This window comes from Schistosoma mansoni, chromosome 1, assembly GCF_000237925.1.
Source record: "Schistosoma mansoni strain Puerto Rico chromosome 1, complete genome".
Classification (NCBI taxonomy): Eukaryota; Metazoa; Platyhelminthes; class Trematoda; order Strigeidida; family Schistosomatidae; genus Schistosoma; species Schistosoma mansoni.
In genome coordinates, this window is record NC_031495.1 from 16,547,258 (window position 1) to 16,566,745 (window position 19,488).

At 30.6% G+C, this 19,488-nt stretch overlaps 1 protein-coding gene and 1 non-coding gene across 2 annotated transcripts in view; one reads left to right on the forward strand and one right to left on the reverse strand.

Annotated features, from left to right (window-relative positions):
• Positions 1-19,488, forward strand: part of Smp_020170 (voltage-dependent calcium channel) — a gene marked incomplete at both ends in the record, with an annotated part of 167,914 nt that overhangs the window by 44,359 nt on the left and 104,067 nt on the right. Inside the window, 4 exons of the mRNA XM_018793451.1 lie at positions 11,467-11,566; positions 13,479-13,625; positions 18,226-18,461; positions 19,290-19,393. Of these exons, the coding sequence (XP_018647963.1) occupies positions 11,467-11,566; positions 13,479-13,625; positions 18,226-18,461; positions 19,290-19,393 (587 nt within the window). The remainder of the gene's footprint in view (positions 1-11,466; positions 11,567-13,478; positions 13,626-18,225; positions 18,462-19,289; positions 19,394-19,488) is intronic.
• Smp_tRNA_00518_Arg_TCG.1.1 lies at positions 14,122-14,188 on the reverse strand. Its single transcript has one exon. It is a non-coding gene (tRNA).

Here is a 19,488-nt window from a genome sequence, read left to right on the forward strand (position 1 = left end):
ACACGTATAAACACTTAAAATGAATGCTTTGCCACTGTTCGTTTTGTTACGTTATCTACATTTTGAATAGTGGTTGATAGAAGAATTACAGATGAATATTTTGGCTTTCTAGGTAACAAACAACTGGACTATCTAACACCAAACATTCGATGAATTTTGGAAAAGGGTGAACCACATATTACGGATCCCATTTTTACTTTGACGTAGGAAAACTAACGTATGCTACTTATTACAAATGAAAAGGATTGATGGGGTTTGACTCGAGGAAGTAGCCGATTTCTCATGGACGAAAACTGCTTTAGAATACTATACCTAAATACACTGAGTTATGTATACTTTACCTATCTCGTCCATAAATAAATTTACTTACATTTGGCTGCAAAATACTTGAGAACCATTAGTCGTTAATTTAATGTACGTATAAAGCTTACTGATTCACTAAATTAAACTTTAAGCAAAAAATAAATAACTGAATTACTGCAGTACAGGTTTGCTGGTACCAACATTTTTTTATGGTTATCCAAGAGTATAATAAAATATTTATGTTAACTTTGGAAATTTGACAAAGTAGCGACCGAAGTTGAGAATAAGGACATTCGAATCACAATTTAAAAATCCAAAAATATCATACTCTGTAACTTCTGAAAATCATGTGTTAGTTCTTCGTGAAGTGCATTTATCAGAAATCCCACACGAGTGCTTCTAGCCTTATGATAAAATTCTTTGTAAGTAATATTATTATTATCATTATTATTCAATAATGGACTCGAACTCAAAATGGAATTCAATCGAAGCTTATCCTTAATACTTATCAGAATACCTACTTTTCCCTTTTTAATAGAAACAAAACAAAACATATTTCACTTCTAGTAGTATGGGACTTTGTGGAGATTGTAGCATTTTCACATTTAAAATCACTAGTCGATCTAAGCTAGACTACCATTGAAAACCTGAAAGCTTTGGTAGGCTATTTCGTCCTAGTATGGGACTGTTCAGAAACGCATCCATAATCCTATGATAGTACAAAGCGTCCACCCTGCACTACAAGGTTTTCAATGGTGGTCTAGCTTAAATCGACTCGTGGTTTCAACTGTGTAAAATATTTCACAGTTATCGCTGACAGTTAGTAAGCAAATAAATTTATGAAAATTTAATCTATTTTATCTATCTGACATACTTTTTCAAACTTAAATGATATTTGATAATAGATTTATTTTGATACCTAAATAAAACACGAATAGTTACTATATGACAATCTAATAAACTGTGACAATAGACTGTCAGTGATTTGGATGAATAGAGAAATTCAAGAATATGTATACATATGTATATATTCGCTAACACTAAATTTAAATAATAACAGGGAAAGTATGATACAAAATGATGTGTTGATCTAAATAAATGAATGAATTCAGATTCTATTAATGATTGTACTGTTTGTTGCCAATATATTATACGTTGTTACTGGAGATTATTATTGTTACTATTATCAGGAGAGTTGAAAAACGTAGCGTTACCGTTAATTTATATGCCGCCAGTGTAGATATATCGTTAGATTTACCACAATATGATTGTCATACAATAAAATTTATTCTTTAATAAATAAATTCATTAGAATAGTTCAGTGTTTTTCAATACAAATTTCCAGTTACTATTATTATTAATATGAATATTCCTAATGTTATGAATTTAAAAAAAAAGAACAAGGTCGTATCCAATTCGTTATGATCTTATGTCCGCCTTTTTATCACGTGATTTATTCACCAATCGGAATACGACTTGTCTAATCTTAACACTGTGCCAATGACGTTCAACTGGTATGAGCAGTCTAGCGTCCTTATTGGTACCTTGTCCGCCTAACCCTTCCAATTGAGTTCAGTACACCAATTGCAGTTTCTGTTATGCGAATCATTTATTTCAAACATACTCGGTTTATATATCAGACAGATAGAACACATCACACCATAAAATAGAGAGTAATATTTGTACAAGATCAATCCAAATGTGGCTGTGAATGCGGGACACAATAATCAATAAACTGAATATAATTTAGGGACAGTAATTCGTATAATAATAATTCATAGGTTAGAATGGAGCTTATAATAAGATGAATAAAGATATAAACAACCTAATTACTCAACAGTTAAACAATAAGAATATAATAGTCCATTAATAGGTCCCGGAAGTTACCTGTACTTATGTCTTCACTAGGATATAACACGTAATATCATTGTCAAGCTGGTGTTATCAATTTTTCCTTAACAAGGATTACAATTATGATGACATATTCTTGTGTTTGCCTAGTCCTCTAGCTAATTGAAAGCATTTCATCTCCAGGATCATAAATTTATTATATAAACGATTGAAAAACAGTACATATATGTGAGTAAAAGACTTAACTTCATCTATTCTCGAATAAACAATCTCATATTTAATTAAGATTATAAAGAATTACATCTAATCAGATCCCTTGGTAAATTTAAGCAAAACAAGAATATCAAGGTTTGCATAATAAAACTGATGAAAAACTGTGGAATAGATTGAATTCACTTTATTTTGAGGAACTTCTTGTTTTTGCTCTGTCTAAATTTATGAAAAAAATTATAGTATAATATTGCTAGAAAGCGTTTTTATTCGGTTAAGGTCATACATTAAATATACTATCAATGGACTCGTATAACTGTTAATTAATTGTAAATAGAATGTTGCAAACTCCAAAAAATTTTTTAAAGGAAAACAATATGAAAAATGGGGTAACGTTTATTAGTTACGTTCAAATATATAGTCCCCAATATCATTTTCAAGAAAGCAAGAACAAAGATTTGAGCAGAATAATACGAATTTATTTTATTTTGCCTGGTTCTCGTCTTTTGCTTGCAACCTATAATATTTAAAAATCATAATTACAAAATGGATTCAAATCACTTACGTAAAAGAGGTTAGATGGAAGTTGCTATGGTTACACATGTTTGGAGTATAGCAAAGATGTAAATAAATATAACAGACTGAATAAAATATTACATTTATGGAAGAACGTTCCATAACGATGATAGTAATCAAAGACCGAAGGGCTAAAAACAAATGGTTACGTAAACAAACCCTGATAATAAGTAAGAATAAAATGATTAAGGGCTAGTTACTTAACAAGGTTTTACTAATGAAGAAGATAGTCAAAATAAAAAGTTAATTATGTATTTACTTTATTAGCATAATTTTATGGTGACAAAACATCGTTTATGTCACAAAGAATGTTACTGTATCAGACGGTTTTACGTTTTTTAAAAGTTAATTACCATAATTCATAAAATTAAAGTTGACACCTTCGAAACAATATCCATGACAAATTACTTAACAAACCAAACTTTATAATACGGGTTTTTTCATTGTAAAACTTTAATATTCATTCATCTTACCGACTCGGTGTAGCTTACATTTTACAGCACGAAAAAAAATCCATACTATTTTTTAAATAGAGTTTGTTCAGAGCGTGGTAGATTTAAAACAATTAGATGTAATCAAAGTGGGTTTGTTTTTATAAAGAGTAATATAACATTTATTATGTAATAAAATCATGGATCTTCATTTTTGTCGTTTTCGTTTTCTTCAGTCATAAATTTGACATATTCATGAATTTATTATATTTTTCTAATATATACGGATATTTATTAGTTGAATTCATGAGTCAGTTTAAAATAGACCATCTTGGAAAACCTGGAAGCACTGGACAGTCGTTTCTTGACTGTCTCAAAGAGTTATTTCCTGAAGTTCTAGTGGGAAGTAGTGGCCAGTGGAGTTCAATTGGGTCTGTTGTGGGATTTCATGGATTAGCTGAAGCTAGACATTAACACCGTTGGATGATGACTCGGTGGTTTGGAGGTTAAGTGTTCATATGCGAGACCGATAGGTCCTGGGTTCGAGTCTCGTGAGGCGAGATCGTGGATGCGCACTGCTGAGAAGTCTCGTAGTAGGACGGAACGGTCATCCAGTTTTTCCACGGTGGTCCAGCTTTAATGAACTCATGAATCCAAACAAAAAAATTACCATAATACCCATAGAAAACCCCTCTGATTATATAAGGATATAGAAATGTAAACATTTTCAGGAATACTAGTAATGTAGGTTGAATGGATTTTATCCATTAATACTAACATGTACATTTAATCCTTCAATTCACAATTAATATATTTCTTAATTCTAAATAAAACATTCGTTTGTTTTAATTAAGAAAATGTTTGTAAACTTATCTGAATATTTCATGATTTCTCAACATTCTGCTGGTAGTGAAGATTAGTAATAACATTGATTTCCAGATCTAGTACTAAGTTAAATCATGTGAAGTCAACCACGTAGACGATAAAGTTACTAACACAGATGGTACAACTTATGAATGATATTACAATGTAAAGAAATTAAAATCGGAAAGAGTGAAATGATAACCTTTCAACCGTATTATACTAGTCAGAAGATCTGTATGTTTAGCCTAAACCTCTTTTGTGCTTATTGACATTCATAATGTAACCATTTGAAGCTAGGATAGAACAGATGTTTAGGAATATTGCGGTTTAATAAATGTTGTGGAGAGAAAAATTAAATATAACGTATATACAATGGACTTGTTTTAATAGCACATATGTTATGGGTTAAGAACAGTGTATCCAACTGACATTATATTGACTGAATTATCATAAATTTGATTTGTTTTCAATATGTTTGAATATTATTGGAGCGCTACACCAGATCTATGACATTTTAGATGTTCATCATGCCAAACATTTAAATCACAATTTATTTAACAATCCAAGAGACCACATGTTTGGTTTCAATCACTTAAAGATATAGCCCATTTCTATATGCCTCCTGACTACATTCCTGATAGTTTAACAAGAATTAAATTTGAATTTTCCTTCAGTATACATTAATTGTCAATTTCGCCTAACAAATAGTTTGAGATTGTGAAAATTCTCCAAAAAAGTCATTAACAAATAACCATTTATTTCTATTAGTTGGCATTATTCAACTTCTATCAATCCAAAATGGTTTAATTACAAATTATGAGTAAAGTTGAATAGCAGGTAGTAATAAAATCGAGAAAGACCGTTCTGTCTTAGTTGCGACTTGTCAGCTGGATATTCCTAAATCTAAGCGTTGTGTTTCACACTGATAAATGAATCCAATACCCATCGATTCAAAAAAAAACAACGCGTTGTCTATTAACTTGCTGAATTCAGATAGCTATTATTGTGTTCCACCCTTTACGCGGTGAAAAAATACCAAAGTGGGTTTTCATAACACATAGATATTCCAAAAGATACTGAACAATTGATGTTTTTAGCGACAAAAACAGAACAACATATACTGGAGTGAATAATCCGTAACAAATATTTCTGAATCGTATTCAACCAGATTATTATCAAATTTGTAAATACCGACTGTTAGTAAAATTGGATAATTATGTTGAATTTGGTATGGACTTCATATTATATGGCATAGGTTCTAGGAATCGAAATACTGTAAATAATAAAATAGTTTATATTATTCATTATTTTATATCTGTCTACATTGATATATACATACGTATCAGGAGTTCATATTTTCATGAAATTACATTATCAGTATGTGATTTTAGCACCTTCTTTAATGTCTACTTGATGAGGGCTTTAATATAGACACCTAACAAAACAAGATAATCAAGAACATTCATGTGAACTATTAATTGTTGGCATCGTTTCTAGGATTTATTCTACAATTATATTTATAAGATGGAACTAGTTAAGATCATTTATTAGCTAAACAGTTCTTTCTTTTAATCCGTTACATATGATCCATAGTAGACACTCACTCAGATTCAATCGTTTACTTCGATGGAACTCTGTTTTTAACATTAGTCAATTAAAGTGTTATCTAAAAAAGAAAACAAATAAAATGCCATGACTTTGTTTTAAAGTCCTAATTTAAATAGCTTATATAGTAAGGAATGATAAAATGTGATAAACTAATGAAGCTTAATATTTATCCCAATATATAATCTACCAACTGTAATTATATTCTACTACATTCTATACATTCAATTATTGACATGATTACAAGAATAAATGAATATTATTATATAAACAATTAAGTTCTTTATTTCATACTAGAAATTATTAATTGACAGTTAATAAGATCTAATTATACATTATTCATATAGATGAATTTTATGTTGTATGATGGAAGTCTCTGTTGCTCTCTTTCCTCTTTTCTATCTCTCTCTAATAATCATTCACTTATTCTTCTCTCTCTCTCTCTCTGTCTTTCGCTTGATTAATTAATTAATTAGTTATGAGAAATGAACATTTATGTAAAAGTAATTAGCCTTTTTGTTTTTTGCTTCTACATTATATACTTTAAAAAAGTTAATTTTATCACATTGACAAGGTATTTTATCTAATCATTTTAATAATTTACATAATTCTATTCTAAATATAAAAAAAAACAAGAGATTATGACAATGATTAAACAAAGTGAAACAAAATGTGTTTAGGAATTTCTGAATGACTTTATACAATGAATGTTAATATGTGATGTAAATCAATGTTTACGCAACACATTGTTCACAGAATCGACTGTTTACAGTATGACGACCAGTTATTTTATTGATTATTATTTATTTAAACACATAAATATTGGTACAAAGGGGCACCGGATATACATGCGCCACACAAATCTCATTTGATTTGTGTGAGGGCTATGATACTGCCCAGGTGCCCAAACTGAAGCAGGTGATTTTCTTAGGGGACCACACCTGGAGCCTTTGACCTAAAGGTTTGATCCACAAGTCAGTGGAGCATCATGAGAAGATGCAGTCTTACGGTAGCCGGTGACCAACGATTGATTCATATGCCATTTGTTCCTTCATGATACTGAAGTCCATGTGCACCACTAGTTTGGAATCAGGGTTTTCCAACTTCCCTAGGTGGACTCGCCGTGTCCATCAACCCGGTTAAAGCACAGGACATTCGCTTTTCGTCCTCTCAATTTCGTAAACAATAGTAATGTCACGAGAAGGCAGTGAGTAGGGCTTCTCTGGCAGAGGCTTTATAAGCGTGTCCATGTAAGAGTATTTTGAGGGGGAGAGCGGACTCTCCTCACTCTCGGCCGTACCAATGTATCTAGGGGCTAGTTATGTAGAACGAAACAGTTTTGAGCTACACATCATAGCCTATCTAAAATAATTTATGAACCTAGCAATATAGTATTTAGAGCTAGTTCAAAATATTTTGATTTCTATCATGTGTGTATATGGATGAAGTAATCTATGCAATATCAGTTAAGATAAAACAGAGAGAAAGATACAAAAAAATATTTTTAATCATTAAAATGTAGTCAAAAATGCTTTGGTTTAATGAAAAGTGAATTTTTCTTGTCACTAAATTGTTTTCTTTTTCTGGCTAATTTTTTTTCTGTTATTATCGTGAAAGTCATGTTGAATTTGCTCGTTAGTAGCTTTCAAAAAGTACACTCTGTCAGGAGAAATCAGTTAAATCAATATTTTTTTTGAGGTGAATAGATAGATTAATGTAAAAATACTGATAACGTATTTAATCTTTATAATGACCAAATAGCAGTCAAATCGATAGATGACATGAAATTGTTGGAGACGTATATCAATAAAAAAAGGGGAACTCTTTGTTAAACTACTATTCGTTTCTTTGTTTTATTTGGAGATTTCCTGTAGTTTAACTATAGGTTGTAAAGAATACAATACAATAGAAACTAATTATTTATGGCTTAACGTGTTAATATGCAATTATTATTATCATTGTCTTGGTGCATTCGGAAAGATAGATCATATTTGAAATAAAGGGTAGTTTTCATTATATTATGTAGCAATTCTATCAGTGATTCATTTTAATTCTAAATTGACTTCTTAGATAATAAGATTAGTTTAAAACATAAATACAAAGTCAGTTGCTTTTTGTAATGATATATCTAAAACACGAAAATGCGTTGATGAATGTTTCGTTGCTATAACAGGCTATAACAAGCTTATAATAAGAGGGACACGAATATGAATAGTTCAGTTACTTAACAATTATACAATAGGAAATATACATATCATATTGGTCCATAAATCGTTCTCAAAGTTACCATTCATAAATCGCTTGGGGATATAACAAAATCCTTTCTTATTATTACTCATAACCTCTAAAAGTTAAATTTCTAAATTCTTTTATATTTTGTTATTATCAATGTTTTAAATACATGATTGCAATTACCGTGTTATAGTTAAAATCATTTCTGTTAAATATTCAATCAAATATAAACTATTGACTTTTATTTTAATGATTTCACACTATAAAATACTTCAATTTAAGATTGATTGTTTCCTGAAACAAAAAAAAGAAATGAATATTATTTATTTTTTAATGAGATATGAGATCAGAAAGTTCCGATATCAACTAAGGAACTTGTTACATGTCATTACATTCATGAGTAAACAATATTTATATATATATAAGTAAACATAATTAATTAATTAACTATTGATTTAAGAAATAAACAAAAAAAAAGAAAATAAAAACTGATATTAGAATTATGTGTTAGTAGTATTGATAAGATTAACAAACATAATAAAACAACATCAAATTATAACCAGTAGATGATAACTTTGGAGAATATATATGGATTGAGATATTAGTAACAAGAGTCATTGAATTATAAAATGCTAGAGAACTAATAGATGTGATTCACTAATCAAGAAAGATAATTTATATTAGAAAATGTAAGAAAGAAATGAGTAAAAATATGCATTTAACCTAAATTCTACTCACTGATAACTGATTTCTAGAAATTCCCACGGTTCCACTAAGACTCTGTGATCAATGTAGTTCAACCATAATGGAGGTGAAGCAGGTATCCACAAAGAAAACGGATGATAGTCATGCAACCTCACAATCTGATTATCAGATGAAAACTCGATAGTTTGATTGCTAGATTACCATCAATAAACCTTAAAATCATTAGTTCGGTCTATATTGAGGCCGTGAAAGCTTATTATTTGAGAAGTTTCAAACTTCAGTCAAACAATTGTCCAGTGTTTTTTCGCCTCCAAAAACACCCTAGTTAAAGTCAGTCTGTGATATAAACTTTTACCTAAACGGAAAATCTATTGGTAAACAGAGATGGATAGTGGCTAGCAGTGGAATCCAGGACGCGCGTTTCGTCCTATTTGGGACTCGTCAGCTGTATGTATCTGCATCTCAGAGTTGATGTTCACTCCAAAACTCGAACCCAGTGCCTTTCACTTCAAACACCATCGCGTTATCCACTTCAAACAAACAATACTAAGGGAAAATCTATTGGTTTTGAAAATGAATAAGAAATAAATGAATTAATTATCAAATGAATCCTTTTAGTATGGTATAACATTATATATATATATATATATATATATAAATCAATGCAATATTAACTTATAAAAATATGTATGTGTAGAATGATTCCCAACGGATTAAATATTTAATGTATATGTACAATCAGTGGTAAGGATTTGCTATTACCTATATGTTACTACCTAGACAATGAGTCTAGTAGATAACGAGTTGACTTTTGCAATGATAACCACTATGTTTTAGTCCCAGTGCGGATAGCAACACTGGGATGAACGTACATTCAGTTTACAAGTTACATAAAATGAAATGGGTTTTACTGTTACTCACAGTTCAAATGTATTCAAAGTTTATTAAGTAAATTTGATCTAAAATCTACATTATTTTTCCTGAATGAACGTCTTATTATTAAGTGGAAGATTAATCTTTTATTCGTTTATTTCTGTAACATAGTTTGGTCTCTTAGATTCAAAACATACGATAATAAAGAGTTGAGTAAATCTTTTTGGATTTCCACCACTGGTTAGCATTGAACAATGAATGAATTTTGCTTAAATATATGACATATTATGATGTTGACATGATAATCACCAACAGTGATTTATTGTATATGATCTCATATATAATGAGATAACTTGACCATATTTAGTCGACAAAGATAAACCATAATTTATGCTATTATCAAGCATATGGACCACATGTGAATCGTGATTGATAGGATGGATGAAGTGATGTGGATTATTTGTAGTTACTAAAACATTATCGGGCGAGACTAAACTATATGGACGACCTTTGCACGAATCTTAAATGACCTTGAGAAATATTAGCCAATCAGAAGACAGTTAGTATACAGTGAAAATATATTATAGAAAACTCAAAAATTAAAGGGGATACTGTTCTTTTACATGACTCAAAAACTTATCAAGGTTAGATATTGGTTCAGAAGTTCTAAAATCATAGTGCATCTGGTACAGGAACTCATCCATGTGGCTCCATAGTAGTCGACCTCTGGAACCATGATAAGGTCTCAAAAATTCTTTTAGCCTCGACCACATAGCTTCAATGTTGTTGGTGTGTTGGTATGGTTTAGGGTTTAGGGTTAGAGTTAAGGTTAAGGGTTAAGGATGAGACTATAAATTATGGACGAACTTTGAGCGACGCTAGAGTGACTCTGAGAGTGTTGACATTATAACTTAGACTAAATGAGGGTTATAAACCTGTGTGAAGAATTCAAATTACGATTTACAGTTCATGGTTAAGGTTAGGAATTATACTTAGGGTTTTCATCACGAACTGACATCAGCTATAATGCTGAAACTCTATTTATCCAAATGGATGATTGAATTTCGCGCCGAAATCTTATGATCACTTCTCTTGTAGACGCTGAATTATCACGTCTTCTCTAAAATCCGTTGTAAACCGACCGTACGTAAGCATCAGGTACCAAAATTAGCGCCGTGACCTTGAAAACCCGCGAAAGCTTCTGATTGGCTCGTCCATATAGTTTAGTCTCGCCCATTATCGTAACAATAACCATAATAATAATAGTGATTCGGAATTGTATTAAAATTGGGATAAACACATAAGGATATAAGTAGGTTTGTTGATGGGTAAGGGACTAATTGTTCATAGAATAATGAAATATAATAGCCATGAGCTAAAAATAAGAATGCGACTGTGGAGATCAATAAATGAGTTATGTATTTGGAAGAAACATGGAAAGGCTGATGCCGAATTGCCATGATTGTAGGAAACTCAAAATATGTACCAATAAAAAAAGTGGGCATTACATCCCTTAAAAAACAAATAACGTCAACATTAAGATCCTAAATCAAACAATGCTAACTCTGCTTCCTTTTGTGCATTAGTAGACAAGTTTAACTTGCATCTCATGCATCAAAATATGTGGATAATTGAACATCCTCATAAACGTCCTTGTCTGAACAACAGAACTTGAAAACTTCATCTCCAGAAAAATATCATATAGTTGCTCAATCATAATATAAAAATCAGAATTTCAACTTTTACCCAATTAGCTATATTAATTTATTATTTTAGTTGGATGTAAAAGTGTTTATTCTATGATTTCTTTAATAGATTTCTTACAATGTTCATGACCAGTGGAAGTGGAGTGAATTTACGAACACTTCGAGCTGTACGTGTACTGCGTCCTCTCAAATTAGTATCAGGTGTACCAAGTAAGTCATAAACACTATGTACATATAAGGCAATATTCACTCTTGATTTTATTACTATGATAAAGACTTACTGAACTGAACCAGACTTTATTCTACTGCAAGGAAAGTTTCTGTGTAATGTAAATGACAGTATTTATTTGATGATTCATTATAACTGATTTCGGTTCATTGAAATTAAAAGAGCTTAATGATGTGTAGGACAAAATATTCCTTCGTTGAATCAGAATCATTTAGTAGTATGCTTAGTTAACAAACAGACAAAATTGTAAACTAGTATAAGAACAATTAACAATTCTCTCGAAAGTCAACAAATGTGTAAAGAATATAAATTAAGATAGGTAATAAAATTGTTTCTTAATCACTGAGGTAAATATGACCGGTGATGTCGATATCTGTTCTTTTGAACCGTTACATACTGATAAAAATAAATAAAGTCTGATTTATAATTAATTTAAACTTAGTTTATTTTTCTACAGTCATCTTGATTATCTGAGTTTGTTTTTTGTTTACCTTCTTCATGAAATAATTATGAATGCAACGAACAAAATTCAGTTTAATTATACTCACTGAACAAACAATATAGTACCTAGAAGTTGTGATTAGGTATAGAAAATGAAGAATTTTAGATAATATCAGCATTACTTCAAACAAACATCACTCTAGCAACGTTACTTTTATAAACAGAACTTACTGAGGATAAAACGAAAGCCACTTTAAATAATTAATTTTAGTTAGTTTTTTTACGTAAAGTCAATGTCAACTCATATAAAGTTACATTAGTTTGTACAGTGGATGGGATCTTGTTACTTTCCTTTTGTTAATAGACAAGACTTGGTGATAAAGTATTCAATAAAAGTAATTTTCTAACTCTTTTTATTTTGAGAATATATACATGATGAACATTTTTATGATTGCGATGTAAGCTTCATTAAAGTGAATAAAACTAACTAAAACCATAGTTGACAAATCAGTTTAATTTTTTACTATAGAGTTTTCAGATCGCTTTCACTTTCAACTAATGTGTTACTGATTGTGGTAGTCTTCAAAAAAAAACGTTACTGAGTAAATTCATGAATAATGTAAACGAATGAAGTATACTATCATACAGTACCTTAGAACTGAATGTACAGCTGAATGATAAGTAAATTACATTTAGTCCTTTATGAATAGTTTAATATCTAGTTTAGTTCTTTTCTACAATCAAATTGTTGTATCCCGTGAACAATTGTGAATGGCAACTTTGAGAAATATTTATGCACCAATATGATATGTATATTTCCTATTGTATAATTGTTAAGTAACTGAACTATTCATATTCGTGTCCCTCTTATTATAAGCTTTATTTTGACCTATAGACTATTATTATACGATTTACCATTCCTGAGTTATACCCAGTCTATTAATTACTGTTCCCCCTATTCACAGACACATTTAGCTAAATCTTGTACAAACGTTATTTTCTATTTAATGGTACGATGTAATCAGTTTGATTGGTATATAAACCCAGTATGTTTGAGAATGATGATTCATATTGCAGAGGCTGTTATTAGTGTTCTGGCTGTGCTAGGCAGAAAGTAGGACTGATAAGTACTCAAGACTACTCATACCGCTTTTGTGTATCATAGCTGTGATTGATAATTCATTCCTCTCTGATTGGCGGGGATCATCACGTCATATATTAAACAGGACACGCACGCACTCACACGTTATAACACAAATATGACCGATTAAAACTGCTGTCTTGAATAGTTTGATTGATCTTAAGTTTCCATTATAGCAAAAAATTATGAAACATTTATGAATATTAAACTTGGATTATAAATCTAACAGACTTATACCTATTTGAATTTTGTTTTCCATTCAATTAAATATTTTGGTTTATATAATTATTATCATTTTATTTCTTCCATAGGTCTCCAAGTAGTTTTAACATCGATTATCAAAGCAATGGCACCATTATTACAAATTGGAATATTAGTATTATTTGCTATATTAATATTTGCAATTGTTGGATTAGAATTTTACTCTGGTGTCTTTCATGTAACATGCTTTGAACAAAGTAAATTATTTTTATTAAGATTTTCTATGCATACATTATATTTTCCAGAAATTTAACGAAACATTTACCTATGTAAATATGAACTATATTGAATTTGAAGTGCTCAATGAACAGTTGCATTTAATGATTGATATAATGATTTGAATAATGACAGTTTTATACGAACCGACCTTGAATGGATGATTACTGTATACCCAGAGAACAATAGTTAGTTATTTTATCTTAATATCAGATTCCTCAGAAATTCATGTTCACAACCGTAAACAATAGAATTCACTTAGTATTGTTTGTTTGGATCTTCTCATCGATGTGTTTAGGACTGCAACTGGTCAGTCTCTAATTGGCATATGTGCATACTGTGCGTATTGCCTCGATATACCTTAATTCACAAGCATGGTAAGCAGAGATGGATAGTGGCTAGCAGTGGGATCCAGGACGCGCGTTTCGTCCTATTTGGGACTCGTCAGCTGGATGTACCTGCATCTCAGAGTTGATGTTCACTCTGGGACTCGAACCCAGTACCGTTGGCTTCGAACGCCATCGCGTTATCCACTCGGCCACTGAGTCCTGACAATAGTGTACCAAAGTTCTGTGAGTTAGGTGACAAGCATGACACCGTTCATTTTTTAAGTCAATATAGAATTGCGTACTATACTCGATGGAAACAAATTGACTTAACCATTGACTGAATCTATTTAACTAAGATATGTGGAAAGATTATCATTTGTACTGAGTTATCGAATAAATTTGTTTCACTTAAGTATGGGGGATGTGATAATTTATTACCAAATAAGTTCTTTACTTAGTTTGATTATTTAAAAAGTCGGAACAATGTTAAATCAAGTCAGATATTCAACATAGTAACAAAACTAAGTATGATCAACTATAGATATTACCTGAAAAAAGGAGATGTAACCTTCAATACATAGCTATCTCTTCATTATCCTGAATTCTTAGTGTTCAACACTTTTTATTCTTACTCAGGGTCAAACCTAAAATATTCTGAAAGATAAAGTTATTTTCTAAAATTACCTAACTAACAATTTAGGCAAATTGACTGGTTACTTACTGTATATCCACCAAAAATTCACGAAATCTATTATTTTTTGGTGTGTGACGGTAAAAAAACAAATTGAATTACTTATTGAAGTCAAATTCGGTGTAATATTTTAATATATCGGAAAAAATTATTGTCTCAATTGTAGACAAGTTTTTATATAGTATACTCATTTATATATATATATATATTAACTCAGCGACATCAACAGACCTACAATTTATACAGAATTTTTTCCAGAAAAGAAATTTCCAGAATTAAAAAAGATGGAATTTATATAAATCATGTCAATAAATTGTTTTTTTTTGTTTTCTATTGTTACAATTATAATGTTTGTATAAATAGAGAAATAAGTGTTCATTTGACTGTAAACTAGCCTAGTTACTAAATTTTTTTATATTTAATCATTGTATATATAAATACTTTAATAGTCAATATAGACGAATGTACATTTAAATAAGTTACAAAAAAATTAATATTTCATTACAGCTAAATATTGAAGGTATAACTTGAGTTCATAGTATTGTAGGGAGAAGGAGAATTACAGGAAGAGTAGTATATAATATACGTTGTCTGGACTAGAATCAAATTTTTTTAATATTTTGTCCGCCTCCTACATTGATTTTAATAAATCTATTGACATAAATAATTTGAGGTAAGAATTGTATCAGTGGTCTACCAAATATACAATTAATGGTTATGTGTCGTTTTAATGTACTGGCAGAGAAAGTTTTATCAGTCTAGAATGCGCTTTTTTTATAATTATTATGTAAGAAAATTGACAATACTAAAAAACTATTACTAGCAATTCACTACAAGTGTATTTTAAAATTGGGGATTTTTTCAGTACACTAGTGAAAACAAATACTAGTGTTATGTTCATTGCAAACCGTGTTGTTTAATTGTTTCTTTCCTTATAAATAATTTCCAACTGGAAAGCTACTGAAAAATAGAGAGCATTGGAGAACTATTTTTCTGTAGTTAACATTACTGAATAGTTTATTTCGCGTAGTATTATATCTACAACTGTTTCGCTTTAATCATTTTATGAACACTTCGACTAAATGAGATGTTTCACGTTTCCAATTCCAGTCAGTTCTGTGTCGAATTCCACATACGATATCGTATCCTTATTGGCGTCCATCTTCTAAATGAGTTTCCATTATTTTAGAGAGAAACCGTGCCCATTGATTTTCAGACAATCCGAGTAGAAAAAACCAATGATATCAAATGATTATCATACAGTAATACGAACCTAATAAATTTTGATAAGTTGTTTAACTAGATTCAGTGTTCTAAATTTGTAAAATCGACCAACTCATTCTTTAACCACACAAGAATAACGATAAGAAGTTTTTAACTAAAACAGAATGATTAATTACTCTCTGGTTTTCAGCGCTCCTATAAACAATGAGCACCTATGAGAAAGCTAACTTGATAGTGTACTAGCTGACAAAAATCATAAAATATCGACCCGACTTCTATCCTTTACCCTAATATTTTGATAGCGTAAACAAACATAGAAAATTATATAGATTAAAATTGAGAAGAGTTACCGAGTAGATGAACCAGAAAATATAATAATTTTTTAAACACAAAATTTAAAAACTCTGTAGAATAATTTTCGCTTATTTCTCCATGTATATTCAAGTGTCAGTCACTCTCTGCTCTCGGTCACTTCTCTTCGATTTTCCCAACCTTCTATCGCCAGACATTCCACTTTCTATTGGTGATACAAACTACTTATATCTGTTGACATTAGTAGCACACACAACAATAATAATTGTGACATTTTCCAGCTAGTTTTAAATCAACCTACTAATTATAATAAAATATGAACGAACATGTGTTCAAATTAGATATAGGACAGAGATGTGAAAGTTGATTTTCCACTTGAAGAATATAAAAGGATGAAGAAGTGAACCAAACAGTTGTCAAGAAATATCTAACAAAATATGAAGGAATGTTATAATCATAGGAAACTGTGGGATCGGATATACCGCTTTTGAGAAAAATGTTCAGGCTTGAATTGATGAAATAACTAAGCCTCCATTGTATACGAAATAGTTATTTGTTGATACATGTTTGTTTCATTTTCATTTCCTACTTTATTTAAGTGGACATTTATCTTTCATATCTTATTTTGACACGTGTTCGTTTAATTTTCTATCTTTTTGTAGTCGTCCAATGAATAATCCCTCATAATCTCATATTTCTATACATTATTTCATTCTTATTACCCAATAACTACAGGGTAACTTTGAATTCTAATTAAACTATGGTTCTCTGTTGATTCTTTGCTACAAACACTTCTGCACTTTTTTTATTTCCAACGTAAAATTTGTATACTCATGTGAGTGATAACAATCTTGATGCATATATGCCAGTTAGAGACTGATCAATTGTAGTCCTAAACATCAATGGAAAGATTCAAACAAACAATACGAAATGAAATAAAATATCACCCCATTGTACATGTTAATGGCTTTCAGGACTCAGTAGCTAAGTGGGTAACGTGATGGGGTTTGAAGCGGACTATACTGAGTTCGGATCCTGGAGTGGACATCAACTCTGGGATGCAAATACATCCGGCCGACGAGTCCTAAGTGGGACGAGACACGCGTCCTGGATTACACTGCTAGCCATTATCCATCTTTGCTTATAATCGTTATATATGTTCAACAATTTATAGGAGTACAGTGTTCGTTTTTATTTGTTTTGTAAAAACTGATAAATAGATATAATTCGAAAACTATTGTCAATGCACAAGTGTGTATATTTTAACTTTATTTCTATTTGTTCATTTTCAATTCAACACTATACTGTGTGAGCCATAGTTCAATTAGTAATTGGTGATGGTGTGGTATTTATTTGAATAGAAATTATGTAAAGATTCGCATTAAAGACGACTATTTTTTATAAGATTAATTTCTTTGACAAATATTTTTTACTAATCAACAGTAACTGAATATTATAGGGTATGTTGGATTCATTGTGTTTTGTCTACTTTTACCTGCATGCACAACCATTCGCTGAAATTCTATGCCATCTTGAAATAATAATACTTCCACAGTTATTATGATTACAATTGTTTTTTGGAAATAACATTAATTTTCATAGTTTTATTCACCCCATTACTAATATTTTGTGATTAAGCTCAGTGACCATCTAATGTACTATACTGGAAAATGATTGAAGGTGTAAATGTTTACTGTTCGATGTATTCTCATTGATTTAATGGTTAGACGCTTTCCATGTGGCCTGAGAGTCCTGGGTTCGACTTTAGGTTGGTCGTGGATGTTCACTCCTGACCAGGAAGAGAAAGTTATCTTGATTTCCATGGTACCTTGAAGCTGGTCAATACCTGATGATTAACTTCTTATAAGTTTTGGAAATTACTTCATTCCACATTAATCAACTAATTTACGTGATCCACATACGTCAATAATCTACATTTGTCAAGTTTTTAATGTGTTAATAACATATGTTGAGGCATTACAATTTGAGCTTATTAAAAGAGAACGCTTTTAAATTTTTTTCAAGGTAATCCAACGGAATTGCCAAGTTTCATACCAGATGCACCTGGTTTAGTACCATGTCAACCGGTGGATACCCATACACGACCACCGGGAGCATTTATTTGTCCAGCTGGCTATATATGCAAAGGTTATTGGGAGGGACCAAATTATGGCATTACAAGTTTCGATAATATCGGTTATGCAATGTTAACAGTATTCCAGTGTATTACAATGGAAGGATGGACAGATGTACTATATATGGTAAAGTGACTTTGTCAAGCAATAAATAACACGATTGTTACTTATTTAAGTTTATTTGTATTTTTTGATTGTGATTCATCTGAATGGACTGAAAACATATTTGACTCAATGAATAAACAATTTTTGTTGACGATGGGATTTTAAAAGAGTTGTTAATTAGGGCGATTGGTAACTAATGATGAAACATATCGCGTAGAAAAGAGAAGTATCATAGACGTACAGTACTGTTACCTATATTTTATAATGGTTTAAATAATGGGCAACAATTCTTTCAGGAGACAGTTTGAATCTACAATTGTATGGGTACAAAACTTCTGGTAATAGCGCTGGTCAATTTTAGTCTTCATTCACTATTCTCACTCTGTTCTATAAGTTTACTTTACTTTTGATATTGTTACTATTTTATGGCCTTTGTTCTTCATCGTATAAATTACATCTATTGATGTGTTGACTTAATATGCACAAGATACCGGATAGTTATTTATTTGTACCGGATCATACATTTTTTATAACGAACTAACTTTTTGTGATATACTGTCAAATTAGTTTGTGTAGTTTCAAGTAAGTCGGAAAAACACACACTGTCTTACGTAAGAGAATCTTTTGGCACAATTCAAATAACTTGATAACTGCTGGTTAACAACCACTTGTTCAGTTGATAGGTAGACGCATTAATGATACAGACTGTGTCTCATTCTGTTACAATACTTCAAATAACCAACAGATAGGCTTACAGCGGCAAAGGTATTTGCTTATCCCATTTTTTTCAAGAAATTAAACTTTTTTCTGCAATTTCAACAATTATTGTTATATTTTATTGTTTAATAGACCAATCGAACATATGGATCACGTTTCAACTGGATTTATTTTATACCCTTAATTGTAATTGGAGCATTTCTATTGATCAATTTAGTACTTGGTGTTTTAAGTGGGTAAGTTGAATCATATCTCACTAGTGTGAGCATCTTCCACACTCTTATATTCACTGAACTGAATGAAGGAAGGTTATTAGGAGAACAGGGAATCG